Below are 26,685 nucleotides of genomic sequence, written 5' to 3'. Positions count from 1 at the left end.
GTCGGCACAATTCCCGAGGCTAACCTCGCCATGGTCCAAACTGAGTAGTATACTCAGTGACGCTCATGTTCTCCCGCTGGGTCAGGTGAACGAACTCTTTCCTCTTGGCGCTTCTGACCGCCTCATTATAGTACTTCGCGTTGAAGAGTTCCTGGAACCTTTCCCAGGTCATGGTGGTGACATCGTGAATCTGAGACACCATGTCCCACCATACCAGGGCATCCTCCTGGAACTGGAATGTGGCGCACACCACTCTGTCGTTACCGGTGACACCCATGAAGTTCAAGATTCTGGTGATCACCGTAAGCCACTGCTCGGCTTTCGATACATCTGGACCTCCTAGGAATACCGGAGGTGCTTGCTTCCGGAACCGCTCATACAAAGGTTCCAATCTATGGGCCGCCACTACCATCTCGGCACAGGCGGCGAGGGCGGGTGCCACTTTGGAACTGCGGCGCCGGGCTGCGGGAGCACCCTGCTGTCTCAACCTCTGAATCTCGAGGTCTTGTTCTTCGATCCTGGCTTGCATCTCCGCAAACCGTAACTCCCAGTTCGGGGCTCCCTGATCGGCTGGGGGAGCCTGGGCAGCCTGTGGCGGGTTCTCATCACCCCGGCCACGAGCCCTGCCTCGGGGACCTCTGCCTCGGCCCCGAGCAGGTGGGGGAAACTGAGCTCCCTGACCTTGATTCGACCCCACGGAGTTGCCCTGACTCCTGGTAGTCCGCCTGGCGTCCATCTAGTTAGAACCGCCTGCGAAACCAAGAGTTGGCATATCAGGTCGTATTCAAGGCGAGCTTACTAATGCCGCTTAATTTGGAAATTAGAAATGAAACATGCGCCTATTCTACTATCAGGCTACTAACATGCTTCCTAACAGGCTTTTCTTTTTCATAACTGAATAAAATAAACTACTAAAGCAATAAAGGCTTACTGAACCGTGAACCGAGCTAACTGCTGATGATGATTGTACATGTCGTGACGATCTTCGGAAGACAACCTGGCGGCTCTGATACCAAATTGTAACACCCTAACTATCTTAGGCGTATTACGTGATTTTTAAACGTACTGTGCAGCTCGTTGCTAATCAACAAGGTTTATGGAAAACGTGATTAATTAAAATTTTGCTTTTTCATTAAACTTATAAACCATTTTACAAAAAGTCTCGGGATCCCGATTTATAAAAATATTTACCAACGTTTTTACTGTTCAACTTTTACATTAAAATAAAGTCGTCTAACGACAGTTACAAAATCTCAGCCCTGCTGTCCCGAGGATCGTACGCTCCAGGCCTAACCGCCCCGACATGTACAATCTCATAAGCTCGCTCACGGTCCATCAGCTACAGCCTTGCCTTTACCTACACATGAACGTAAACTGTGAGTCGACAGACTCAGTAAGAAAAGCATACTAATATCATACATAAAACTGACTGCCGTGTCCAACACGATACTGAGTCCCGCTGCGCCATGTCTAACATGGTGCTGAGCACTACTGCCATGTCCAACATGGTACTGAGTTTTGAACGTTCAGGGGACGGTACTATTGACAAGTATCCTCCTGATCGGTCGAACCGGTCATACTCCGGCTGCTGGTCATACTCCAGCCTGTACCGACGGGATAGGTCAATAGCACTGAACCACCAACCAAGTGTCAGCCTGATCGGTCGAACCGGTCATACTCCGGCTGCTGGTCATACTCCAGCCTGTACCGACGTGACAGGGTTGGATGGTTCGAAGCCTAAATACATATCTAATGTAATCTAACAGGCTTCCTACATGCACGCTAAACATGTAATCTACATATGCATACTGTTATACTAATCTTACCTGGATTCCGATTTCAGGTGTCTTGGTCAACCCGACTAGGAACTGAAGCTGAACGGCGGATTACTGGCTCCTAAACCATAAAAATCACAACGCTATAAGTGACACGCTAAATCACTTCCCGGGGACTAAAACTTGAAACTAAAAGTTTCCCTATCGATAAAAAGCATGGCAATACCCCTAAAAACCCAAAAACGAGGAAAACTAGGGTTCTGAAAAATCCCCAACCGGCAGACCGGTTGCCCAACCGGAATTCCGGTTCTGGGAAATTCTGAACCCCCATCCGGAATTCCGGATGCTCAACCGGAATTCCGGTTCCTCGCAGGCAGCAACCACAAAATCTCATAACTCGACCAATTTAACCCCAATTGATCCCAAACTTTCCAGACCTGTTCTATATGCCCCAAATGACATTTCAAAGGCATCAAACCTACCCAGAAACCACACATGCAAAATTCACCATTGGAGCTCAAGCTTTGAGTTCCAAACTCAAGCTTGAGCAAAACCACTTAGACAGCAATCAAACTAGCTTAAAACCTCTTAAACTAGCATAACATAATCTCTGAAAACAAACAGAAACATCCAGCAATTCACAGAAACAAAACATAACATTTTCTTTCAAAAAATCATACTTTTTCACATAAAAACTAAGAGCTTGAACAACCTAACTAATATGCTTTCAACACAGCTCAATCAACATCAATAATCATGCTTTGAATCACACAAATTAACCACAAAAACACAGCAGCAAAATCAACTAAAAACTCATGCAAGAATCATCATTTTTCATCAAAATTCAAGAGAAAATTAAAGGAGCTAACCTAGCTTGAAGATTGCTTAGCTATGGATGAGAATTCACTAGAGAAATTGAGCAAAATCCAGCTCCAAACCCACACATGCACAGCCGAATTTGAGAGAGAGAAAAGAGAGTTTCTTTTTCCAAGTTTTTTCTATTTTTTGATAAGTGTTGAAAATGAAATAAACTAAAAGAAAATAGTCATTTAACTTGATTATTTCAGCCATTAAAACACATGAAACAATTATTTAAAGATAAACATTTAATCCATTTAAATCACATAAGACAAAAATACTAATGGGGCAAAAAGACCATTTTGCCCCTCCACCATAAAATCACATAATTCATACTAAAGGGGTATTTTTGGGACATTCTAAATTCCCGGCCATTCCCGACATTCCCAATGTCTAAAACCCGTCCCCAAAATACTAACATACTAAGTTGTGATTTCTACTGAGCCAAACGCCGCGTTCCAAAATACCGGACACCGGAAATGCGAAATATAAAAACTGCAGATGACATAATTATGCATATCTGAATTCCATAAATAACAATGATAAATTATTTAAATAGCTATAAATAATTTCCTGATTAACATAAATAACTGCTAATTTCCAAATTAACTAAGCGGGCTTTACATCATATAGGCTATGATAGACTTCACAGGTTAACCAAAGACAGTCCATTGAAAAATATCGTCTTGGGTGAATTACCGATTTGTGAGTCTTGCATAGAAGGAAAAATGACTAAGCGTTCTTTCTCTGCAAATGGAGAGCGTGCCAAAGAACCTCTTGGGTTAGTGCATTCAGATGTTTGTGGACCTCTAAATGTCAAGGCCAGAGGAAGTTATGAGTATTTTGTCACTTTCATTGACGATTTCTCTATATATAGTTTTATTTACCTAATGCAAAAGAAATCTGAAACGTTTGAAAAGTTTCAGGAATTTCATGCTTTGGCTCAAAACCAATTAGGTAAAACATTAAAGATCTTGCGAACTGATAGGGGTGGAGAGTATATGGATATGCAGTTTAAAGATCATTTAATTGAACTTGGAATTGAATCACAGTATACTGCCTCTACCACTCCACAGCAAAAGGGAGTTGCAGAAAGAAGAAATCACACACTTTTGAAAATGGTTAGGTCTATACTGAGCTATTCAACTTTGTCTACGTCCTTCTGGGGATATGCAATACAAACGGCAAACGATATTTTAAATGTTGTTCCATCTAAAGCAGTTCTTAAGACACCTGTTGAACTATGGAATGGTCATTCACCTAATTTACGCTATTATAGGATTTGGGGGTACCCCGCTCATGTCTTAAGAAAGAAAGAAGGCAAACTAGAATCGCGAACTGAAGTTTGCTTGTTTGTCGGAAATTCTAAAGACTAGGGGTGGACTATTTTATAGTCACAAGGATAACAAAGTGTTTGTCTCTACAAACGCTACCTTCCTTGAAGATGACTGTATTAAAGACTTCAAGCCGAAAAGTAAAGTAGTGTTAGAAGAAATGCTTTCAAATATAACTCCTAATGTTCCATCATCTTCTACACAAGTAGAGAATAATCCCACTCCCCTCAGTTGAACCGACACAAGTTGTTACAACTGAGAAACCTACAACAAATGTTCCTGTTCAGAAGGTCACGTCTCCTCGTCGTAGTGGGAGGATTTCTACTAAACCATCTCGTTATGGCTTGGATGGTGAAATCAATATGGTCGTTGGTGACGGTATTGATGACGATCCATTAACCTATAAACAGGTAATGACAAGTCCCGAATAGAAACAATAGTCAACCGGCATGGATTCAGAAATGGATTACATGAAAAAGAATAAAGCCTGGGAATATATAGACGCACCTGATGACTATCGTGTAATTGGATGTCTAATTGGATGTAAGTGGGTCTACAAGAAGAAAAGAGGTGTTGGAGGCGAAGTCGAAATTTTTAAAACTAGACTGGTTGCTAAGGGTTATACCCAAAGAGAAGGTGTGAACTATCTATCAATTTTAAATATTAAATTAATTAATAATTTCAAAGAAAATTACCCCATGTACTTTTTTTGTTTTAAATTTACGGTTTGAATTTCTAAAGTAGTGTCTATTAGCAAGTTAAGTTACAGTGCTAGTTTTAAAATGTAAAAATAAAAATACCCCTAATTTCAATAATTGATTCAAATAATTTTTAATGCTAAAAATAAAATAACTTATGATAAGCAAAATAATAAAAAACTATTTTTTTTTTCTATCAAAATATAAGAAAAAAAAATCTTACTAAAACTGTTTTAAAAATAGGGATCAGATGGTTCAATTGAGAGTGCCCACTGTCGTAACAGGCTGGGGCGGACACCCCTCTCACAAAAGAGTAAAGACCACTCATCATATCCCGTTTCTGCCTGAAGGATCATGTTTTAAAACACTTAACATAGCCCTATTTATACTCATAACTTTTACAGTAATCTCTCTCAGCTGTCGATGTGGGACTAAAACAAGTCTGGATTCTGGACTCAGGAGTACATACAATACAATAACTTTATTAGGTAAATTAAAAATTAAGAATTATTTAAGAATGTATAATAAGAGCACTGGATATTGAATTAAGCTGATTAAGCATTTGATACAGACAAAAGAATAGATTACTATGCTATTCATAACAGTCTATGCTCGAAAAGCAAGTAAAGTAACCTAGAGCCTCGAAACCATTCTACTAGTACTAGCTATTAAATACGAGCAATATTTATTACTCTTGTTATTATTATAATAAATATTGCTCTAGCTTTTTACCAGCCCAATAAATAATATGCTCTAAGAACTCTTAATCAAAGTTTCTCAAGAAACGACATTATATCTTTCTTATACAAGGGTTTCGTTTTGAATGAAACGACAAAAGAAAAAATGAAAAGGAAAGAACAAGGTAAGAAAGATGGTAACAGTGAATATGAATGAATGAAGTAATAAAAAAATAGGGGTACTTAAATTTAATTAATTAATTAATGTTTGTTTGTTTAGAAGGCTCGGCTCTTAACAATGTCCAAGCTCATTTCACTAGGATCTGTTGCTTGCAACTCAAATTGAATCCCATCCAATTCTCTCTTGAATCTATCTTTCGAACTTGCATAAACCATTTTCATTCTCACCTGTGATGCATCCGGTGACCTACATCAACCAAGATCATCAATCATATATTATGATAAATTACCATATATGTGCCTTTTTATTTATTATCACATGATCATTTTTCATTAATCACCCCAGTATAGTTTCGTATAGTGATTTTCGTGTAGTTGTAATAAAAAGTGTAAATTAATTATTGGTCATGAGAATATATACCAAGCTATGAAGAAAATCTTGCTCTTCTGGCAATTCTCATGAGTGATGAAATCAAAGTCGTAGACGGCGTAACGGCACTCGTTTGCAGGAAAACTAGCATTGAAATCATCGTAGCTCTCATTGGGTCCACCAAGTTTGTCTATCACCACTTGTTGTTGTTCAATCTTAAACACAATAAAACGGTAAGTTCTCTTCGCTTTTAACTCCAAAAACCTTAACTTGCACTCATCGCTCACCGCCATTCCCGATGCCGCATTGGCCTGTCCCCAATGCCATCATAAGTAACAATCATAACATAAATAAATATAAAACAAAACAACTCATTGTCGCTTTGACAATCAAATGTCGTATCTTATGAAAATGAGTAAAATTAACTTCATTAAAACAACATACCATTTTGCCTCCAAAGAAGAAAATGTCCTTTGAAAATTGAGGAGATGGAAGAAAATGGGGTGGGGGTGGGGGCAAGGCAAAGATGATGGGAATAATTAATGGGAGTAGAAAAATGATATGAGATCCTTGTTATTTGGGGTAAGAGGCATGAGAAGAGGGAAATAGACTAGCAAGAGATCGTATTTTGAGGAGGAATGATAGGGTGAGATTTTTCTTCTCTATTTTTTTTGTTTCATTTATTTCCACAATTCACTTTAAGGCTTCCACGTTTGCTATATTTTGTTATGTGCTACCTATTCCCTCATTTGGGTTTACGTGCGTGTTATCTTCTCAAATTATATATTTATGGGATAACCCAAATTTAGAGAGGACCAAAAAGTATAGTTCTATTTTGAGGGGATTGGGTCCATGATGAAAAGGAGGGAAATAACAAATAAGAACAAAAAAAAAAAAATGTACACGCATTACACACAGAAAGCCACATAAACCAAAAACAACAAAACAACTACTAATTAAAGCACTTATAAACAAGAGAGATGTATTGATGTTAAAAGAGAGGACAATTAAGATAACTAGACCATCAAACTTTAGTAGATCCAAATTATAATGAATGTCTAGATAAACTAAGCTTAAAGACGAGTCCAAAGAAACATTATTGTTGAACTTATTAACTACATTAAGATAGTCTCAAATTGAACATTATCCAACAACTTAAGCCTGAAAAAACCAACCATGTGCTAAATAGTTGAGGCATAGACAACCCCATGAATATCTCAGATAAACATATATATACCAAAACAACCTCCCACCACATCTAATGCTGCATCAATGTTAACCTTGAAGAAACCAACCATAGGAGGTACCCATCAAGACAAAAGGATAGAAGAGGAAGAAGATTCGATCTACCTTGAATTTCTCAAGCAATTAAGATCCTTTGACTTCAAAAGAGACTTTTCGTAATCACTCATAAAATCACGAGCCCAGTTAACCACCAACTCAGGAGACATCAAAAAATTATTATACACCATTTTATTTTTCTTGTACCGAATTCTCCACATAATAACTAGTGCTAATTCAACTTGAGAGATTGATAGCGGGTATATAAAAAGGTAGATAAAAGTAATAAAATCAATACATGTTATTTGTGATTCTAGATGGAGGACATGTGTAATTCTAAGTGTTATCCTAATTTTTATCCTCATGACGTGGCATGCTTACATGGATAGTGTAAAGACCGCTTAACTTTAATTTGAAAATTAGCAGATAATTAGGGTTTAATTATGAAACTTGCTTATTAGTTTTGAATTATTAATTTATAGAGAGTTATTTGAATTTAGAATGCATTTTATATGTCTTATATGGGATTTCATATTATTTTGCATGTTTTGTGTTCGACAACATTGGAACACGATGTTTGGCTATTAGAATCACATCCTAGTATTTTTAGTATAGCGGGGTAATATAGCTAGACATTGGAAATGTCGGGAATAGTCAAAAATCTAGAAGTGACCAAAATACCCCTAAGTGGCCTTTTATGATTTTTAGTGTGGAAAGGGTAAAATGGTCATTTTTCTAATTTATAATTTATCTTTTTGTGGGTTTAGATTAAGTTTATATAATCTGAATATTAAGTTGTTTTTAAAGTAATAAAACCTAGTTAATTGATTTTTATTTTTAAAAGTTAAGAAAATTCAAGAAAAGCATCTTTCTCTCTCTCTCTCTCTCTCTCTCTCTCTCTCTCTCTCTCTCTCTCTCTCTCTCTCCAAACTCTCTCTTTTTCGAACCCCCTAGACCAGCTAGGGTTTTGATTTTGTTCATCAATTCCTGTGATTTCTAGCATTTTTAAGAGAATCCAAGTCAAGGTAAGTCTCTAAGCAACCCACTCTCTAGTTTTCTTAAGTATCAAGTTATGGATTTTGCATGAATTTGTGAGTTGAGCTACTGTTGTTGCTGTTGATGTTTGAATTGTATTTCTGAAGTTAAAATATGTTTAGATATGTTGAATTAAGCTTGTTTTGTGGGCTGTTATTAGGTTTGAGCAAGCTTTGAGTTTTAAAACTCAAGCTTGGCTCTTTAATGGTGATTTTTGATTCTGAGCTAGGGTATTTGTTTTGTTGCTTGGAATATGTCTATTGGGGTATAATATGCAGGTATGGAAGGTTTGGTAAGGATTGGAATCGATTTGGTTAGGTTTTGGAGTTTTTTTTTTGGGTTTTCTGGTGTAAACCGGTTACCCGGATTTACTGCTGGGTTCCCCGAAAAATTTGTATTATCGATTCGTGTTAGTTTCAGAGCTTTGGTTAGTTAATTCCCTTCTAGTTTAGGGTATTTCCATGAATTAAGTTGCAGTAGATAGGTTTTTGATTAAAAGCCTAAGTCCCTGGTTGTGATTTATTGTGTCACTTATCCATGTTGTGATTGATGTGATTTAGGAGCCTGTAATTCGCCAAGCAGTTGTTCCACTTAGGTTGGCCAACACACTTGAATTCGTAATCAAGGTAAGACTAGTATAATGATATACATATATATTTACATATTTAGTGTGCATGTTAGTTTATGCATGTTAGCAGTAATAATATACGTAGAGTTGTATTGATTACTGATAAATGTATGTTGGCTAAAATAATGATCGATGCTGTCACATTAATATGGCTAGAGTATGACTGGCATATTGACTATAGGATGACATTATGGTCGATAGTATTGTCGTATGAACGTTCTAGACTCAGTACCGTGTGGGACACGAGGATAAGGTTATGGTCGGGTGTATGAACGCTTGATTATAACCTAGGATATTATTATGTGCTATGTTATGCTTTTCTTACTGAGTTCGTCGACTCACAGTGCTATTTCCATGTGTACGTAAAGGTAAGGTTAAGGCTGAGTAGCTGTGAGAGCGAGCAAATGTAGATTGTACATGTCAGGGCAGTTAGGCTTGGAGCGTACGATCTTTGGGACATCAGGGTTTTTGTTGTATAGTCGCTAGGTGACAAAATTTTGTATATGAATAGTTAAACTTTTGTAAATGTTTTTGTAAACGGGATCCTAAAATTTTATAAGTACATTACTTTATGTTTCTAATTAAATAAGGAAATTTTAATTAATCACGTTTTTCGTTAATCTCGTTGATTAGTAATGAGCTGCACAGTACGTTAAAAATCATGCTAACATGCCTAAATTAGTTAGGGTGTTACAATTTTGTATCGGAGCTGCCAGGTTGTCTTCCGAAGATCGTCACGAGATGTACAATCATCATCAACGATCAACTCATTTCACGGTTCAATAAGCTTTTATTACTTTAGTAGTTTATTTAAATAGTAGGATTTAAGAAAAGCCTGTTAGGAAGCATGTTAGTAGCCTGATAGTAGAATAGGCGCATGTTTTTAATTTCCAAATAAGCGGCAATTAGTAAGTTATACTTGATCACAATCTGACCAGACTAGCTCTTGGTTACACAGGTTGTTCTAAATAGTATTGACGCCAGGCGAAACACTAGGAGCCAGGGTAATTCAGTTGGATCCAGTGGTCGTCAGGGAGTTCAGATCCCCTTTAATATTTGTGGTCGAGGTAGAGGTCCTAGGGGCAGGGCACATGGCTAGGGTGATGCTAACCCGCCACAGGATGCCCAAGCTACCCAAGCTGCCCAAGATTGGGAAAACAAGTTTGCAGAAATGCAAGCCAGGATTAATGAACTACACCGGAACATAAAAACCGCTAAACCGTGGGAACCGCCTAACCCATTAGAATCCGCCCGTATGGAAACCGCCCATTAAAAACCCGCAAAAATTGGATTGGGTTGAATTTTAACCCGCTGTTTGGCAGGCGGGTACGGGTTAGCCTAAAAACGGGCGGGTTCAACCTGTACCCGTAATATATATTTTTTTAAATTTCATTTATACGGGCTGCCTAAAAAACTAAAACAAAAAAAAAAAACCTAAAACTAAATCATCTTGCCCTCTTCTTCACAGCTGCCAGCGTCCCCCCCCCCCCTTCTTCTCCGCTCGTCGTCGCCCCCCCCCCCCCCACCCTTCTTCTCTGCTCGTCGCTGCCGGCCAGCCTCATGCCATCCCAGCCCCTCGACTCCCTTCCAGCCAGCCCAACGTAGACGAGCGCCGGACCTTCACCCACCCAGCCAGCGTAGACGAGCGCCGGACGTTCACCCAGCCACTTCGCCGGACCTTCATCCAGCCACTTCGCTGGACTGTCGACACTCCACAACCGATCTCCTCAATTCCTCAGGTATGGTATTATTTATATATATATGTATTTTTTATTTGTACAGAATAATAAGTTAGATTTATATATATATATTATTTAATTTTAATTTTATATACATATATGTTTATAGCTCTTGTGGTAGTGATCTTCACATTTGATTGTGATTGGTGTAGTTTTATATTATCCACAAACCCTTTAAATTGGTAATGGAAATTTCGGCCAATTTGGATGAATCGGTAATTTCATATTAACAACCCCTTCTTGTATATGATTCTTTCTAAGTATGGAATCCCTCTAATTAAATTCAGTGATGTTAATTTGTTTATTAGGAAGATGAGTTTGACTCCCAATGCAATGTTTTGCTGTGATAATAATAAATCTGATAATGTTTTGTTACTGGTTTATTATAAATACACAAGTATGCATGTTTTCTAATAGAATAGAGTATGGTGGAGTTTTGGTAGTGTAGTACTTGCCACTTGGTTAGTTCTTTCATCTTTATTCTACCTAATTAACATGTACAATTTCATATAATAATACATTTTACTTTTATATTTGCCTTTATATATGCTCTTATATATTCTTTCTTCAACACTCATATAGGATGATGATGATGATGACGACGAAGACGACAGGGACGATGATGATGATGATGATGATGATTATGATCAACAGTAGTGCGAACGAAGGGAATATATGAGAAAGAAAGCAGAGTGAGGCACATAAATGTATTGTATTGTATTAAGTAATAATAATAACAATATGATTAAGTGTTGGGTGCATCACATATTAGTGGGGCTTGAACCAAAATAAGGGCACTTGAAATTGTTAATGAATGTGGAGGCTTACCAATTTCCATTGCAACAATATACTTTGGAAGTTTTGATTTTTAAGCAACCCAAACCGCCCAAAAAACCACATAAAACCGCCCCCTAAAAAACCGCCCAACCCAAACTTTTATTGGGCGGGTATGGGTTGTGATTTTAAAAAACCGCCAAATAAAAAAATCGCCAAACTGCCAAAAAACCGCCCAACCCAACCCATGTGCAGGCCTATAATGAACAAGATGAAGAGATCCAACATTTGAGACAGCGGGGTGCTTCTGCAATCCCTGTTCTAGAAATACCAATAGCTCATGCCCCTACTGTGCAGGCATGATCTGTAGCTGCAGTGAACCGAATGGAGCCCCTATATGAAAGGTTCCGCAAGCAAGCACCTCAGTTTTCCTGGGAGGTCCCAATGCTATGAAAGCCGAACAGTGGCTAACAGTGATTACCAGAATTCTAAACTTTATGGGTGTCACCGGCAATGATAGAGTGGCCTGTGCCACATTCCAATTCTAAGAAGACGCTCTCGTATGGTGGGACATGGTGTCCCTAACTCATGATGTTACTACAATGACCTGGGAAAAGTTCCAAGAACTATTCAATGCAAAGTATTACAACGAGGCAGTTAGAAGTGCAAAAAGAAAAGAATTCACTCCGAAGGAAAATATGAGTGTTACTGAATACACGACTCAATTTAATCGTTTGGCAAGATTAGCCTCGAGAATTGTGCCAACCGATTTTAGCAAGAAAGAGAAATACCTGGACGGGCTGAATGCGAAGATAAGACACGACTTAATGATCACTACTGATGACAACACCACCTATGTTGATATGGTGGGTAAGGCACTACGAGCTGAGGGCGTAGTGGAGTGCACCTTAGAGTCTCAAGGGACTTTGGTTGTTGGTGGGGCTCCTACTCCTCGTACATCAGGCTTTAGTAGGGGAGGTAGTGGCTCGACCACTGATCAGGAAAGAAAGGCACCTACTGCATCCAGTGGTTCAAGTCAGAACAAGAGGTTCCAAGGAAACCAGGGTTGTGGCAATCGTCAGGGTAGCTCCGAAACCAGATACACTTACCCAGAATGCCCCAGTTGTAAGAAGCATCACCTATGAGAGTGTAGAGGGCAAGGGTGGTTCCAGTGTGGTATGCCAGGGCATTATAAAAGGGATTTTCCCTAACTCAAGACTAAAGCACAGAAGACTACAACGAAACCCGTTCCAGCAAGGGTGTTCGCGATAACTTAGGCTGAGGCAGAAGCCAGCCCTTCAGTGATAACATGTCAGCTCTCGATCAACAACTCTTACTTCTCTGTATTATTTGACTCTGGGGCCACTCACTCTTATGTGGCAGCTAGAATTTTTAGTAAATTGGGTAGACCGCACGATAGTTATAAATCGGGGTTTGGAACCCTACTGCCTGGTGAAGAATTAGTCATCTCCAAAAAGTGGATTAGGTCTATGCCAATCAGAATTGAGGATAGGCAGTTGAGTGTTGACTTAATAGAAATGGATTTAATGGATTTTGATATTATACTGGGAATGGATTTCTTGTCCAAGGACTCAACCAATATTGATTGTAAGAGGAGGATGATAATCTTCCAACCAGAAGGCGAAGAACCGTTTGTTTTTTTGGGTCAGTTCAGGGATCGCGGATCCCAGTAATTTCAGTACGAACAACTAGGGAATTGTTATGAGAGGGATGTCTAGGGTTTCTGGCCGTGGTATTGGATACCACTCAGACTGAGTCTATTTGGCCAGAAGACATCAAGGTGGTTCGGGAATTTCTAGATGTTTTTCCTGATGAACTTCTGGGTTTACCACCGCAAAGGGAAATTAATTTTGTTATTGATTTGGCACTTGGAGTGGAACCGATTTTTAAGGCCCCTTACAGAATGGCTCCAGCAGAACTTAAAGAACTGGAAATTCAACTCCAGGGGTTGCTTGACATAGGGATTTCACGGCCTAGTGTGTCACCTTGGGGAGCTCCAATAATATTTGTTAAGAAGAAATATGGGTCCTTGCGGATGTGCATAAACTAACAATCAAGAATAAGTATCCTTTACCTAGGATTGACGATCTTTTTGATCAATTTTAGGGGAAGGCAGTCTTCTCAAAGATTGATCTCCGATCGGGCTATCATCAGTTGAGAATCTGAGAGGAGGACATTCCAAAGACGACCTTTGGTACTAGGTATGGGCATTATGAATTTCTAGTTATGTCTTTTGGACAAACCAATGCTCCCGCAGCTTTTATGGACCTGATGAATAGGGTATTCAAGGACTTTCTCAAAACCTGTGTTATTGTGTTTATCGACAACATCCTTATGTACTCTCAATCAGAAGAGGAGAAGGAGCAACATCTCCGGATGGTTTTACAACGACTTCGAGAACATAAGTTGTAAGCCAAATTCAAGAAGTGCAAATTTTTGATATCTCAAGTGTCATTCCTTGGGCACATTGTTAGCAAAGACAGGATCAAGGTGGATTCAGGAAAGATAGAATCAGTCAGGGATTGGCCCAGACCAAAAATAGTTACAGAAGTTAGAAGTTTCTTGGGTCTGGATGGTTATTATCGTTGGTTCGTAGAAGGGTTCTCTAAAATTTTAACACCCTTAACCGAGCTTACTAAAAAGAATCAGTGTCTTGTGTGGACGGATAAGTGTGAAGCAAGTTTCCAGGAGTTGAAACAGAGATTAATCACAGCTCCAATGTTAGTCCTACCTTTTGATAAAGAGAAGTTTGTGGTTTATTGTGATGCATCCAGACAAGGTTTGGGGTGTGTACTGATGCAGGTCGATCAGGTTATTGCCTATGCCTCTCGTCAGTTGAAAGAATATGAGCAGCGGTACCCAACTCATGATTTAGAACTTATCGCAGTAGTATTTGCTCTGAAGATTTGGCGACATTATCTCTACAGAGAGAGATGTGAAATTTATACTGACCATAAGAGCCTCAAATATTTCTTTACTCAGAAAGACTTGAACATGAGATAGAGACGTTGGTTAGAGTTGGTCAAGGATTACGATTGTGAGATCTTTTACCACCCTGGGAAGGCCAATGTAGTGGTTGATGCCCTTAGTAGGAAGGGTCTCGAGCAAGTAACTAGTATGATTCAAATTTCACCTCAGTTAGTTGAGGACATGGTTAGATCAAACATTGAGTTTGTTTCAGGCAAACTTCATAACTTGACGCTACAATCTGATTTGTTAGATCGAATTAAAGCTGCTCAGCTAATTGATCCAGAGTTAGTGAAGATCAGAGAAGAAGTTTCAACTGGTCAGGCCAGAGACTTTACAATGTCAGATAGTGGGATGCTGTTATTCGAGACTAGGGTTTGTGTTCCAAGTAGTGCGAAACTTAGAAATAAAATTCTTGAAGAGGCTCTTACCGCTCTGTATTCTTTTCACCCTGGCACCACCAAGATGTATCAAGATCTTAAACCCTACTTATGGTGGAGTGAGATGAAGAAGAATGTGGTAGAATTCATATCGCGATGCCTAACCTGTCAGTAGATCAAGGCTGAACATCAGAAAGCAGCAGTTTGTTACAGCCTTTGACACTTCTAGAGTGGAAATGGGAGGATATCACCATGGACTTTGTGGTTGGATTACCTAGAACCACTGGTTTATTTGATTGAATTTGGGTTGTGGTAGATCGGTGTTGGAAATTATTTTACCAGGATCTTAGATCTACTCATAAGTATGTTGATTAACACCCTAAATATGAACTTTCTAAAACGATGAAATAAACACATATAAAGTTTAGGAAACCTCACATTGGGTGCAGCGGAATAATATGACTCCTTCTGTTCAGATATCTAGCCCTTGATTCCTTTCTGTAGCAGAGCATTATCAATATCTGAACCTGGATCTCTTTCTTTGATTCTTTAGTGCTGAAACTCCTTCTTGCTGAAAGTCTTTCTTCACGATCTTCCTCACTATGATTGAGGTATCACTTGCTGTGTGTGGGCACAACTCTAACACTAAGTATTTCGAAATTCAAGAGGGAAGAAAGAGAGAGGGAGTGGTCGGCCAGATAGAGAGAGAGAAGGCTCAGGTTTTTCTCTGAAGGAAAAAGTAGAAAATTTAAGTGTAATTTTCCTGAAGCCTTCACTATCTATTTATAGCATTCCACTAGGGTTAGGTTTGAATTATTTGGCATTAAAATAATGAAAATATCAGTTTAAATTCCCTACAAAAGTGGCCGACCATGCATAGTGGATTTGGGCCTCACTTTTTGCAATTTTGCAGTTTTATCTTTTCTGCATCTGATTTTCTCAAATATGCCAATTTTCAAATTCAACCATTTAAATGCCAATTCTAACTATTTAATAATTATTAAATAATATTGTCATTTATCATATTTATTAATTGAACCATACAAAGTATCATAATTAACAAATATGCCCTTAAAACTCTTTCTTTACAATTTCGCCCTTACTTAGTGAAAATTTCACAAATAGACATAGTCTAATTTGAGAATTACAATTGATTAATTAAAACCAATTATATGAGTCTTACAAGCAATATTATCTCAACTAGTGCGGGGACCATGGGTCTATATAACAGAGCTTCCAATAAGTAGATCAAGAATTTATTACTAAAATTCACTAACTTATTAATTCTTCGTTGAATCCACGCATAGAACTTAGAATTGCACTCTCAGTTATATAGAATGCTCTATATGTTCCACCATATAGACGCATCATTAGTTATCCATTGTTATAATCCTAATGTGATCAATGATCCTCTATATGAATGATCTACACTGTAAAGGGATTAGATTACCGTAACACCCTACTATGTTTTTTATCCTTAAAACACTTGACCCCGTATAAATGATATGTCAGCTTATGTGAAATGAGTACTCAACCATTTATGTTCATTTGGTCAAGCTTGAAGGAGATCATCCTTTGCTTACTATTCGCCAGATAGAAGCTATAGATTCCATGTTTATGCTAGCGCTCCCACTTAATGCACTACCGTGTTCCCAAAATGTATGTATCACCCTGACCTAAAAGTAGGCTTAACTAACAAATCAAAGAACACGAATAGCCTTTCAAGATTGAGCCTAATCATAACAAGATTGAGATCATTTGATCTAGGATCAACTAGGCGATATTGACTTGAATAGATATTACGGTAAGTTTAATAAATCTAAGTCAAAGTTCAATATCGCTCCGTTCCGATGCATACTCCATGCATCCAACCTGAGCTTTACTTTAACCAATGCTCTGGAAAGAACATAGCACTTCTCCAAATGCAAGTAAACTCTGTTGTAGATTATCATATCAGTAAAACCCTATGTCTGATAAATCTAAGAAACTTTATTCACATAGTCATGTTTACTTTCCAATGTGTTGACAGCACAATAAACAGGATCAAGTATGTGAAAAGGGTTTCAGATGAATTCATACATTATGTACATATAATCATGAAATAAATCATGTGAACCATGCAACATTAAATGTTATTTCTGATCTATATTAATAAGTAAATCTGATTATATTGAAATGAGTTTTATTTAGGGCATAAAACCCAACAATCGGTTCATGAAGTCTGCACATTTTCTACCAGTTAAGATAACTTTTTTAGTGGATCAGTATGCAGATTTGTACGTCAAGAAGATAGTAAGATTGCATGGTGTACCAAAGTCTATAGTTTTGGATAGAGATCCAAAGTTTACTTCTAAATTCTGGCAGAGTTTGCAACGGGTTATGGGTACCAAGTTGAAATTCAGTACAATTTTCCATGCTCAGACTGATGGACAGTCCAAAAGGACAATTTAGATACTGAAGATATGTTACGAGCTTGTGTTATGGATTTCGAGGGCTCCTGGAGTAAGTATCTACCACTGATATAGTTCTCGTATAATAACAGTTATTAGAGTACAATAGGGATGGCTCCCTATAAATTGTTATATGGCAGAAAGTTCCCATTCACTGGGATGAGATAGGGGAGAAGAAATACTTAGGTCCGGAATCAGTACAATGGACTAATGAAGTAATCGAGAAGATTAAAGCCAGAATGCTTGCCTCTCAGAACAGACAAAAGAGTTATGCAGATCCGAAACGTAGAAATGTAGAGTTTCAAGTAGGGGATCATGTGTTCCTACGAGTGTCTCCAATGAAGGGGATCAAGCGTTTCGAGAAAAGAGACAAGTTATGCCCTAGAATTACAGGTCCTTTTGAGATTCTCGAGAAGGTTGGACAAGTGGCATATCGTTTAGCTTTTCCTCCAGCTCTTTCAGCAGTTCATAACGTATTCCATGTTTCTATGCTAAGAAAGTACATTTCAAATCCTGCTCATGTACTAAGTTATGAAAATCTTGAGCTGCAATCAGACTTATCATATGAAGAACAACCAGTTCAGATTCTAGAAAGAAAGGATAAGGTCCTTCGAAACAAGACCATAGCTTTGGTCAAAGTACTCTCGAGAAACAGCAAGGTGGAGGAAGCCACCTGGGAGTTAGAATCCGACATGAGAGCTCAATATTTAGAGTTGTTCAGGTTAGATTTTGAGGAAAAAAGCCTTTTAAGTGGGGGATAATTGTAAAGACCGCTTAACTTTAATTTAGAAATTAGTAAATATTAGGGTTTAATTATGAAACTTGCTTATTAGTTTTGAATTATTAATTTACGGAGAGTTATTTGAATTCCGAATGCATTTTATATGTCGTATATGGGATTTCATATGATTTTACATGATTTGTGCCCGGCAACATTGGAACGCGGTGTTTGGCTATTAGAATCACTTCCTAGTATTTTTAGTATAGCGGGACAATATAGTTAGACATTAGAAATTTTGAGAATAGTCAAAAATTTCGAAGTGATTAAAATACCCCTAAGTGGCCTTTTATGACTTTTAGTGTGGAAAAGGAAAAATGGTAATTTTTCCAATTTATGATTTGTCTTTTTGTGGGTTTAAATTAAGTTTATATAATCTGAATATTAATTTTTTTTAAAGTAATAAAACCTAGTTTATTGATTTTGATTTCAAAAATTAAGAAAATTCAAGAAAAGCATCTCTCTCTCTCTCTCTCTCTCTCTCTCTCTCTCTCTCTCTCTCTCTCTCTCTCTCTCTCTCTCTCCAAACTCTCTCTTTTTCGAACCCCCTAGACCAGCTAGGGTTTTGATTTTGTTCATCGATTCCTGTGATTTCCAACAGTTCTAAGAGAATCTAAGTCAAGGTAAGTCTCTAAGAAACCCCCTCTCTAGTTTTCTTAAGTTTCAAGTTATGGATTTTGTATGAATTTGTGAATTGAGCTACTATTGTTGATGTTGATGTTGATGTTTGAATTGTATTTCTGAAGTTCAAATATGTTGAATTAAGCTTGTTTTGTGGGCTGTTATTAGGTTTGAGCAAGCTTTGAGTTTTAGAACTCAAGCTTGGCTCTTTAATGGTGATTTTTGATTCTGAGCTAGGGTAGCTATTTTATTGCTTGGAATATGTCTATTGGGGTATAATATGTAGGTCTGAAAGGTTTAGTATGGATTTGAATCGATTTGGTTAGGTTTTGGAGTTTTTTGGGTTATCTGGTGTAAACCGGTTAACCAATTTTACAAAACTTGTAAAATCGGTTACCCAGATTTGCTGCTGGGTTCCCTGAAAAATTCGTGTTGTCGATTCGTGTTAGTTTCAGAGCTTTGGTTGGTTAATTCCCTGCTAGTTTAGGGTATTTCCATGCTAAGTTGCACTAGATAGGTTTTGGTTTAAAACTTAAGTCCCCGATTGTGATTTAGCGTGTCACTTATGCATGTTGTGATTGATGTGATTAGGAGCCTGTAATTCGCCGAGCAGTTGTTCCACTCAGGTTGGCCGGCACACCTGAATTTGGAATCAAGGTAAGATTAGTATAATGATATGCATATGTATTTACATGTTTCGTGTGCATGTTAGTCTATACCTGTTAGAGTATATTGATAGCAGTAATAATATACGTAGAGTTGTATTGATTACTGATAAATGTATGTTGGCTAAAATACTGATCGATGCTGTCACATCAATATGGCTAGAGTATGACTGGCATATTGAGTATAGGATGACATTATGGTCGATAGTATTGTCGTATGAATGTTCTAGACTCTGTACCGTGTGGGACACAGGGATAGGGTTATGGTCGGGTGTATGGGCCCTTGATTATAACTCGGGATATTATTATGTATTATGTTATGCTTTTCTTACTGAGTCTGTCGACTCACAATGTTATTTCCATGTGTAGGTAAGGGCAAGGCTAAGGCTGAGCAGCCGTGAGAGCGAGCAGATGAAGTTTGTACATGTCGGGGCGGTTAGGCCTGACGCGTACGATCTTTGAGACATTAGGGCTTTTGTTGTATAGTCGCTAGGCAATAAACTTTTGTATATGAATAGTTAAACTTTTATAAATGTTTTTGTAAACGGGATCCTGAAATTTTATAAGTATATTACTTTATGTTTCTAATTAAATAAGCAAATTTTAATTAATCACGTTTTTCGTTAATCTCGTCGATTAGCAACGTGCTGCACAGTACGTTAAAAATCACGCTAATATGCCTAAATTAGTTAGGGTGTTACAAATAGAACCGGGGCTACGTGGCAGTATAGCTCATTAAAAGGAAGGCCAAGTAAGCACCTGAGCAAACGAAGACCCTGACACTTGAACGGGGATCAAGTGACAGACCAGCTCCCTCTCAAGAGCTGGCTGACCACCCCTAGGGTCGGCCAGCCTAAAGACACCACCATGGTCAGCCTGCCTGGCCACCACAGGGGCCTAACCAGCCAAGGAGTGCACTATAGGCCTTGATGTACTCTTCTACACATGGACTACCGTGATGGGCTGCGAATTGTGCCCTAAAAGTACAACAGAGTGACTAAATAATATTTAGAATCAAGGGCACTTTTATCTTTTGTAAATATCTAACAAACTATACGAATGCTAAGGGATTTGAATTGTAAACCTAGGGTTTTATGCCTCCTATATAAAGGCCTTAATCTCTGACTAAAAACCTAGGTTTCCTCTAAGCTAGAAACCTCATTTTAAACTCTAAGTGTTTGATAAACTCTCTCTCTTACTCATTCTCTCTCTCACACACACCTACCCTAGTGCTCCTCAATACTTGAGTTTCGCCAATATTGATTCATACCTTGCAATCCTTAGGGTACTATAGCAAATTCCACCTATACCGATCTAGATAGTAATTCCCTCGGTATAATACAACTAAAAGGGGAGTAGGTCATTATTCGCTATCACAAGGGGGCCAAACCTCTATAACAAATCTTATTGTCTGTTGCTTTTCATTCTTTTTTGTGCACACATGTGGCAAGAATCAGATATGCACGACCCGCTGTTGGTTGATCATTTTTATGGTCAATAGTTTAGTGCTTTCATTAAGAGCGTGGATATCGGGATCTGATCAAATGCCACGGTGAACACAAGAAGAACTCCTATCGCACCATTTTCATCTTTGGGTCTCCCACAAGACCCACAGATCACAGATCTAGGCATTCAGGTTCCAGTCACAACTAGAATCCCCATGAATACTACAAATATGGTGAATCTTCTCGCCACAACAGGCGCTGCAAATTTGGCCACTACAATTGGCCAAACTGACATGAGCACCCCAGTGTATCCAAGTGGCAGCCCACGCCTCCAAGAGTAGACCCACCATTGGGGCGTCCCATTGAATGAAGGACCCAGGGGCTATTGGGAATATTTTACCAGGATCTAGATTTACTAACAAGTATGTTGGATTAACATCCGAAATAATAATATCTCTAAAATAATGAAATAAACACATAAGGGTTTAAGAAAATCTAACATTGATTGCAGCGGAATAGAATGACTCCTTCCGTTCAAGATCTCTAGCCCTTGATTCCTTTCTGTAGCAAAGCATTATCAAGATCTGAACCTGGATCTCTTTCTCTCCTTCGGGTTTGGTTACCACCGTCTTACTCACTCTGATTGAGTACTTGACTGACTATATATGGGCAGGTCACTCATTCACTAAGGGTTCGAATAGGTGAAGAACAATGAAGGAGGTTTGAATTACTAAGGAAGGAACTCTCTCATATAGGTTGATGGCAATAGTCAAGATGACATTAGTTTGACAAAGTATCAAGTGGATGAGATGAGAGCATCATGTTCCTTTTATAGTGTTTCAACTAGGGCTTAGGGGTGCATTATATGGATTAAAACCTCAAAACCATACAAAGTCTCTTAATTAACAAATTGACCCCAAAACCTCTTTTTTTCACAATTAAGCCCTTGCTTAGTGAAAATTCTTAAATAAGACATAGTCTAATTTTAGAATTATAATTGATTAATTAAAATCAATTAACTGAGTCTGCAAGTAGTATTATCTCAACTAGTGAGGGGACCATGGGCCTATATAACCGAGCTTTCAATAAGTAGATCTAGAATTCACCAAGTAAATTCTCAAATGTTGGGTTTTGTGCCCTAAATAAAATCCATTACAATCTGATTAGTTATCAATATTGAGTTTTGAAGTGATTTATGTTTACGTGTATGTTACATGTTTATGGTTTAATATATATATTTAATATATGCACAAAATCAGTTAAATCCAGAACATATATTCATTCACAATTATAGTATTGTCAATACAGTGGAATGTGATTGTGATTTTATGATTCAAAAGACTTAGTCCCTGTTCATCAGTGTTTTGGATTTACACTGATGTGATAATCAGTGATGAAGTATACTTACACTTGGAGTAAGTGTTATGTTCTTTCCAGGACATTGGTAAAGTATACTAGTTTCGAATGTATGGAGTATACATTGGACTGGACCGATATTGAACTTAGATAAGATATTATAAACTTACCGTTGTATCTTTCCAAGTCAATATCAGAAGTTGATCTTAGATTAAAAGAATCTAAATCCTGATATGCTTAGGCTCAATCTCAGGAGTGCCATTCATGTTCTTTGATTTATTAGCTAAGCCTACTTTTGGGTCAGGGTGATACGTATATTTTGGGAACATGATAGCATAATTGAGTGGGAGTGCTGAACATAAATATGGAATCTATAGCTTCTACTGGTGTATAGAAGTCAAGTGATGATTCCCTTCGAGCTTAGTTAAATAGAAGTAAATGGATGAGCTCTTGTTTCAGTGACTATATATTAGATCACTAAAACATCATTTACATGTAACTAAGTGTTTTAAGGGGCAAAATACATTGAGGGGTGTAAACGGTAAATTTGTCCCATCTCGATGTAAATCATCTATATAGAGGATCTTTTAATCACATTAAGATTATAACAATAGTTAAATGAGATAGCATATGGATATCGTGAAACATATAATATGCTCTATATAAGTCTGAGAGTGCAATTCCAAGTTCTAAGAGTGGATTTGTGACAGTCAGTAGTCCCGTGATCTGAAAGGGGAAATACCGGGTAAGCTGTGCAATCCCACACCGCCTGGGGAAGGTGAAGTGGGATGATTCTGAGACTGTGTAGGTATGGGACTACACAGTTGAAGAGGGCTTAAATGGATTGATTGGTACTACCTATATCAACAAGGTGCATCTTGTTTTTTGGTAGCCCATCTCGAAAGAACTCCACAGTTAAGCGTGCTTGGCTTGGAGCAATTTCAAGGATGGGTGACCTCCTGGGAAGTTTTCCTAGGAAGCGTGTGAGTGAGGACAAAGCATGCTGGAAACACTCGTGTTGGTCTGTAGGGTCAGTCATCAATCCAAGAAGCAGCCAAAGTGACGTACTCGTGTATAAGAGCCATTTATTCCATGGGTGTAAGGACCCAATGGAGGCTTGAAGCGGGGACGTTACAAATGGTATCAGAGCCTTGACCCAGCCGGAAGTGTGGTCGACGAGGACGTCGGACCCCGTAAGGGGGGGTGATTGTGACAGTCAATAGTCCCGTGATCTGAAAGGGGAAATACCGGGTAAGCTATGCAATCCCACACCGCCTGGGGAAGGTGAAGTGGGATGATTCTGAGACTGTGTAGGTATGGGACTACACAGTTGAAGAGGGCTTAAATGGATTGATTGGTACTACCTATATCAACAAGGTGCATCTTGTTTTTCGGTAGCCCATCTCGAAAGAACTCCACAGTTAAGCGTGCTTGGCTTGGAGCAATTTCAAGGATGGGTGACCTCCTGGGAAGTTTTCCTAGGAAGCGTGTGAGTGAGGACAAAGCACGCTGGAAACACTCGTGTTGGTCTGTAGGGTCATTCATCAATCCAGGAAGCAGCCAAAGTGACGTACTCGTGTATAAGAGCCATTTATTCCGTGGGTGTAAGGACCCAATGGAGGCTTGAAGCGGGGACGTTACATGATTCAACAAGGAATTAATAAGTTAGGGATTTACTTGGTAAATCGGTTCAACTTATTGGAAGCTCAACAATATAGATCCATGGTCCCCATTCTAGTTGAGACTATACTGTTTGTAAGACTCTATAATTGATTTATGATTAATCAATTATAATTCTAAAAGTTAGACTATGTCTAATTTGTGAATTATCAGAGTTTAAGGATGAAATTGTAAATAAAAGGGTTTCTAGGTTTAATTATTAATTGAGAGACTTTGCATGTCTAATTAATAATTATATTAAATGACAATATTATTTAATAATCTATTTTAGTTATTAAATAATTAGTTTTGGCATTTAAATTGTTAGAATTGGAAAAATGGCATTTTTGGAGAAATAGAAATAAAACTGAGGAAACTGCAAAATTCAAGTGAGGCCCATATCACACCATGGCCGGCCACCTCTTTGCATGTTTCCCAATTATTATTTTCAATTTTAATTGCCATGTAATTGCTAATCAAAGCCTAGCAATAATAGGAAAGTGGTGGATCACACTAAATAAGACAGTTAATCAATTACACAGTAAAAGAGGAAACTGTTTATTTGGAAAGTTGAGCTCTTCCCTTTTCCTATATATAGTCGCCCCCTCTCTACTCTTGGTATGTCTTTGAATGCCTTTGTATCACAAAAAATCAAGAGAGAAATAGAGAGAAAATTTCGAGATTCCTTGTGAGAGAGAAGTGCCCACACACATCATTCAGTACCTCAATCATAGTTTGGAAGACTGTGAAGGATCACATCCAACTGAAGGACATTCGGGCTCAGATCTTGATTATACTCTGCTACAGACAGGAATCAAGGGTTAGAGATCTGAGTGGAAGGAGACACTTAATTCCACTGCCATCACTGTAAGTTATTCTTAACTTTTATGTGTTTTGTTTATCGTTTTAGAAGTTCATATTTAGGTTCTTAAATCAACATACTTGTGAGTAGATCTAAGATCCTGGTAAAATTAATTCCAACATCAACTTATTAATTCCGCCTTGCTCCACTATAGATTTGGAATTGAATACACTCTCAGTTATATAGAACGCTCTATATGTACCACGATATAGATACGCTATGATTATCCATTGTTACAATCCTAATAGTCAAGGATCCTCTATAGATCATCTACACTGAATAGGGACAAATTTACCGTTCTACCCTTCAATGTATTTTATCTTTAAAACACTTAGCTACCTATAAATGATACTTCATTAAACTAATATAATTACTGAAATGAGGCCTCAATCATTTATTTCTATTCAACCAAGCTTGAAGGAGATCATCGTTTCACTTGTATATCCAAATAGAAGCTATAGATTCCATATCTATGATTAGCGCTCCCACTCAATTGTATTATCATGTTCCCAAAATGTACGTATCACCCAGACCAAAAGGTAGGCTTAACTAACAAATCAAAGAACACAAATAACACTCTTGAGATCGAACCTAACCATGTTAGGATTGAGATCCATAGACCTAAGATCAACCATTGATATTGACTTAGAAAGATATAACGGTAAGTTTATGATATCTTATCTAAGATCAATATCAGTCCCTTCCAATGTATACTCAATACATCCGATACTGGTAAACTTTTCCAATGCTCTGGAAAGGACATAACACTTATCCAAGGTGTAAGTATACCTATCGCAGATTATCATGCCAGTCTAAATCCAGTGATCTGAGAAATCATTGGAATTAAACTTTTGAACATATAATCATGATTATATTCTATTGTGCTGACGACACTAATGATCATTAACAAATACATATGTCCTGGACTTAATAGAATTTATACATTAAACATAATCATGAAATAAATCATGTGAACCATGCAATATAAAATGATTTCTGATCTTTATTAATTAGAAATCTGATTATATTGAAATGAGTTTTATTTAGGGCACAAAACCCAATAAACTCCCACTTGCACTAATATAAAACAAAAAGTGTATTTCAATTAATCTCAACACCTTGGTATCCAGATCTAGTGTAGTATGTAGTATTCTCTCCGTAATAGGATCTGACAGGTTGTATTCAATACAACCATTCCTCCACCATTACATTTCCTTAATCACAAAGTCTTTAATAATGTGAAATTCCTCTCTCTATATATCTACTCCTTTAGGGATACTGGATTCTTTACTTTTTTACAACTACTTTTGTGTTAGTCAGAAAGTAACACTAGTGGTTAATAAATGTTGGTACAATACCAAAAATTGTATAGAACTTTCCATAGACTGAATAAGTATCTTTCCTGCAACTTTAACATTCAGTCTCTCTGGTAGACTTAGAGACTTCAGATAGGTTTTTACACTTCTCTAAAATTACTACTCCACCCCCAGAGTAATCACCATCTCATCAGCAGACTTTCTAGCATTAAGGCAAGTCTAGAAACTTGATTTGGTCTAGTCTAAGAGTATTGAATACCACCCTTATCGACTAACATATAGTTCCTCTTTTTGATCTTAAATTTACTTGATTGTCTTCCAATGTTTCTTTCCTAGATTAATCTGATACCAACTCATTACTCCCACTCAACAGCAGGTGTTTAGTCTAATGCATACTAAAGCATATCTGAGACCTTTCACTGTTGATCCTAAGGAATTCTTTCATGGCTTTATCTTTTCTGGAATAGTTGAAACTTTTCCTTAGATAAGTAACATCTATGTCTAGAAGTCGAGAAGCTTCTATAGATTGCCATTAGAAAAATGCATTAGCATATTACTAAAGTACGTTGCTTGCACTAGAGTAATTAAATCACCAGGTATACCATAAGCCATAGGTTTAGATAAACTCAAACCTTTAATACTAGGAATAGGAAGTTTTGTTAAGTCCATTAAATAGACTTATTTTCAAAAATTTCCTTTCTTATACTTGTAATAGAAAACTTTTGGTTACACCATATGAATTGTTTTAACGTTAGTTCTCTTGGGTTTGCTTCTTAGTTCCTTATTCTGACAATACATTACCTGTTTAAACAAACA

At 37.8% G+C, this 26,685-nt stretch overlaps 1 protein-coding gene, 1 long non-coding RNA gene and 1 other non-coding gene across 3 annotated transcripts; 1 reads left to right on the top strand and 2 right to left on the bottom strand.

The window, feature by feature from the left end:
• Nucleotides 1-4,907: 4,907 nt before the first annotated feature.
• On the bottom strand, nt 4,908-5,001 carry LOC115718271 (small nucleolar RNA Z279/snoR105/snoR108). Its single transcript, XR_004011854.2, has one exon. It is a non-coding gene; the product is annotated as a small nucleolar RNA Z279/snoR105/snoR108 (small nucleolar RNA).
• Nucleotides 5,002-5,175: 174 nt separating this feature from the next.
• Nucleotides 5,176-6,605, bottom strand: LOC115716124 (actin-depolymerizing factor 7). Its single transcript, XM_030644853.2, has 3 exons — nt 6,337-6,605; nt 5,944-6,203; nt 5,176-5,769 (listed from the first exon to the last, which is right to left on the bottom strand). Exons 1-3 carry the CDS (start codon nt 6,337-6,339, stop codon nt 5,619-5,621), a joined length of 414 nt encoding a protein of 137 aa, XP_030500713.1. The 5' UTR covers nt 6,340-6,605; the 3' UTR covers nt 5,176-5,618.
• Nucleotides 6,606-10,702: 4,097 nt separating this feature from the next.
• LOC133037645 (uncharacterized) lies at nt 10,703-11,447 on the top strand. Its single transcript, XR_009687707.1, has 2 exons — nt 10,703-10,790; nt 11,158-11,447. It is a non-coding gene; the product is annotated as an uncharacterized LOC133037645 (long non-coding RNA).
• The last annotated feature ends 15,238 nt before the right edge of the window (nt 11,448-26,685 follow it).

Source organism: Cannabis sativa, chromosome 5 (assembly GCF_029168945.1).
Source record: "Cannabis sativa cultivar Pink pepper isolate KNU-18-1 chromosome 5, ASM2916894v1, whole genome shotgun sequence".
Classification (NCBI taxonomy): domain Eukaryota; kingdom Viridiplantae; phylum Streptophyta; class Magnoliopsida; order Rosales; family Cannabaceae; genus Cannabis; species Cannabis sativa.
This window is presented reverse-complemented; position numbering and strand designations above follow the sequence as displayed.

What these genes read in the sequence shown, in the direction of transcription:
- LOC115716124 (XM_030644853.2), bottom strand. An exon ending in AAGATTTTCTTCATAGCTTG is followed by an intron (nt 5,770 to 5,943) that starts GTATATATTCTC and finishes TGGTTGATGTAG; the next exon opens with GTCACCGGATGCATCACAGG.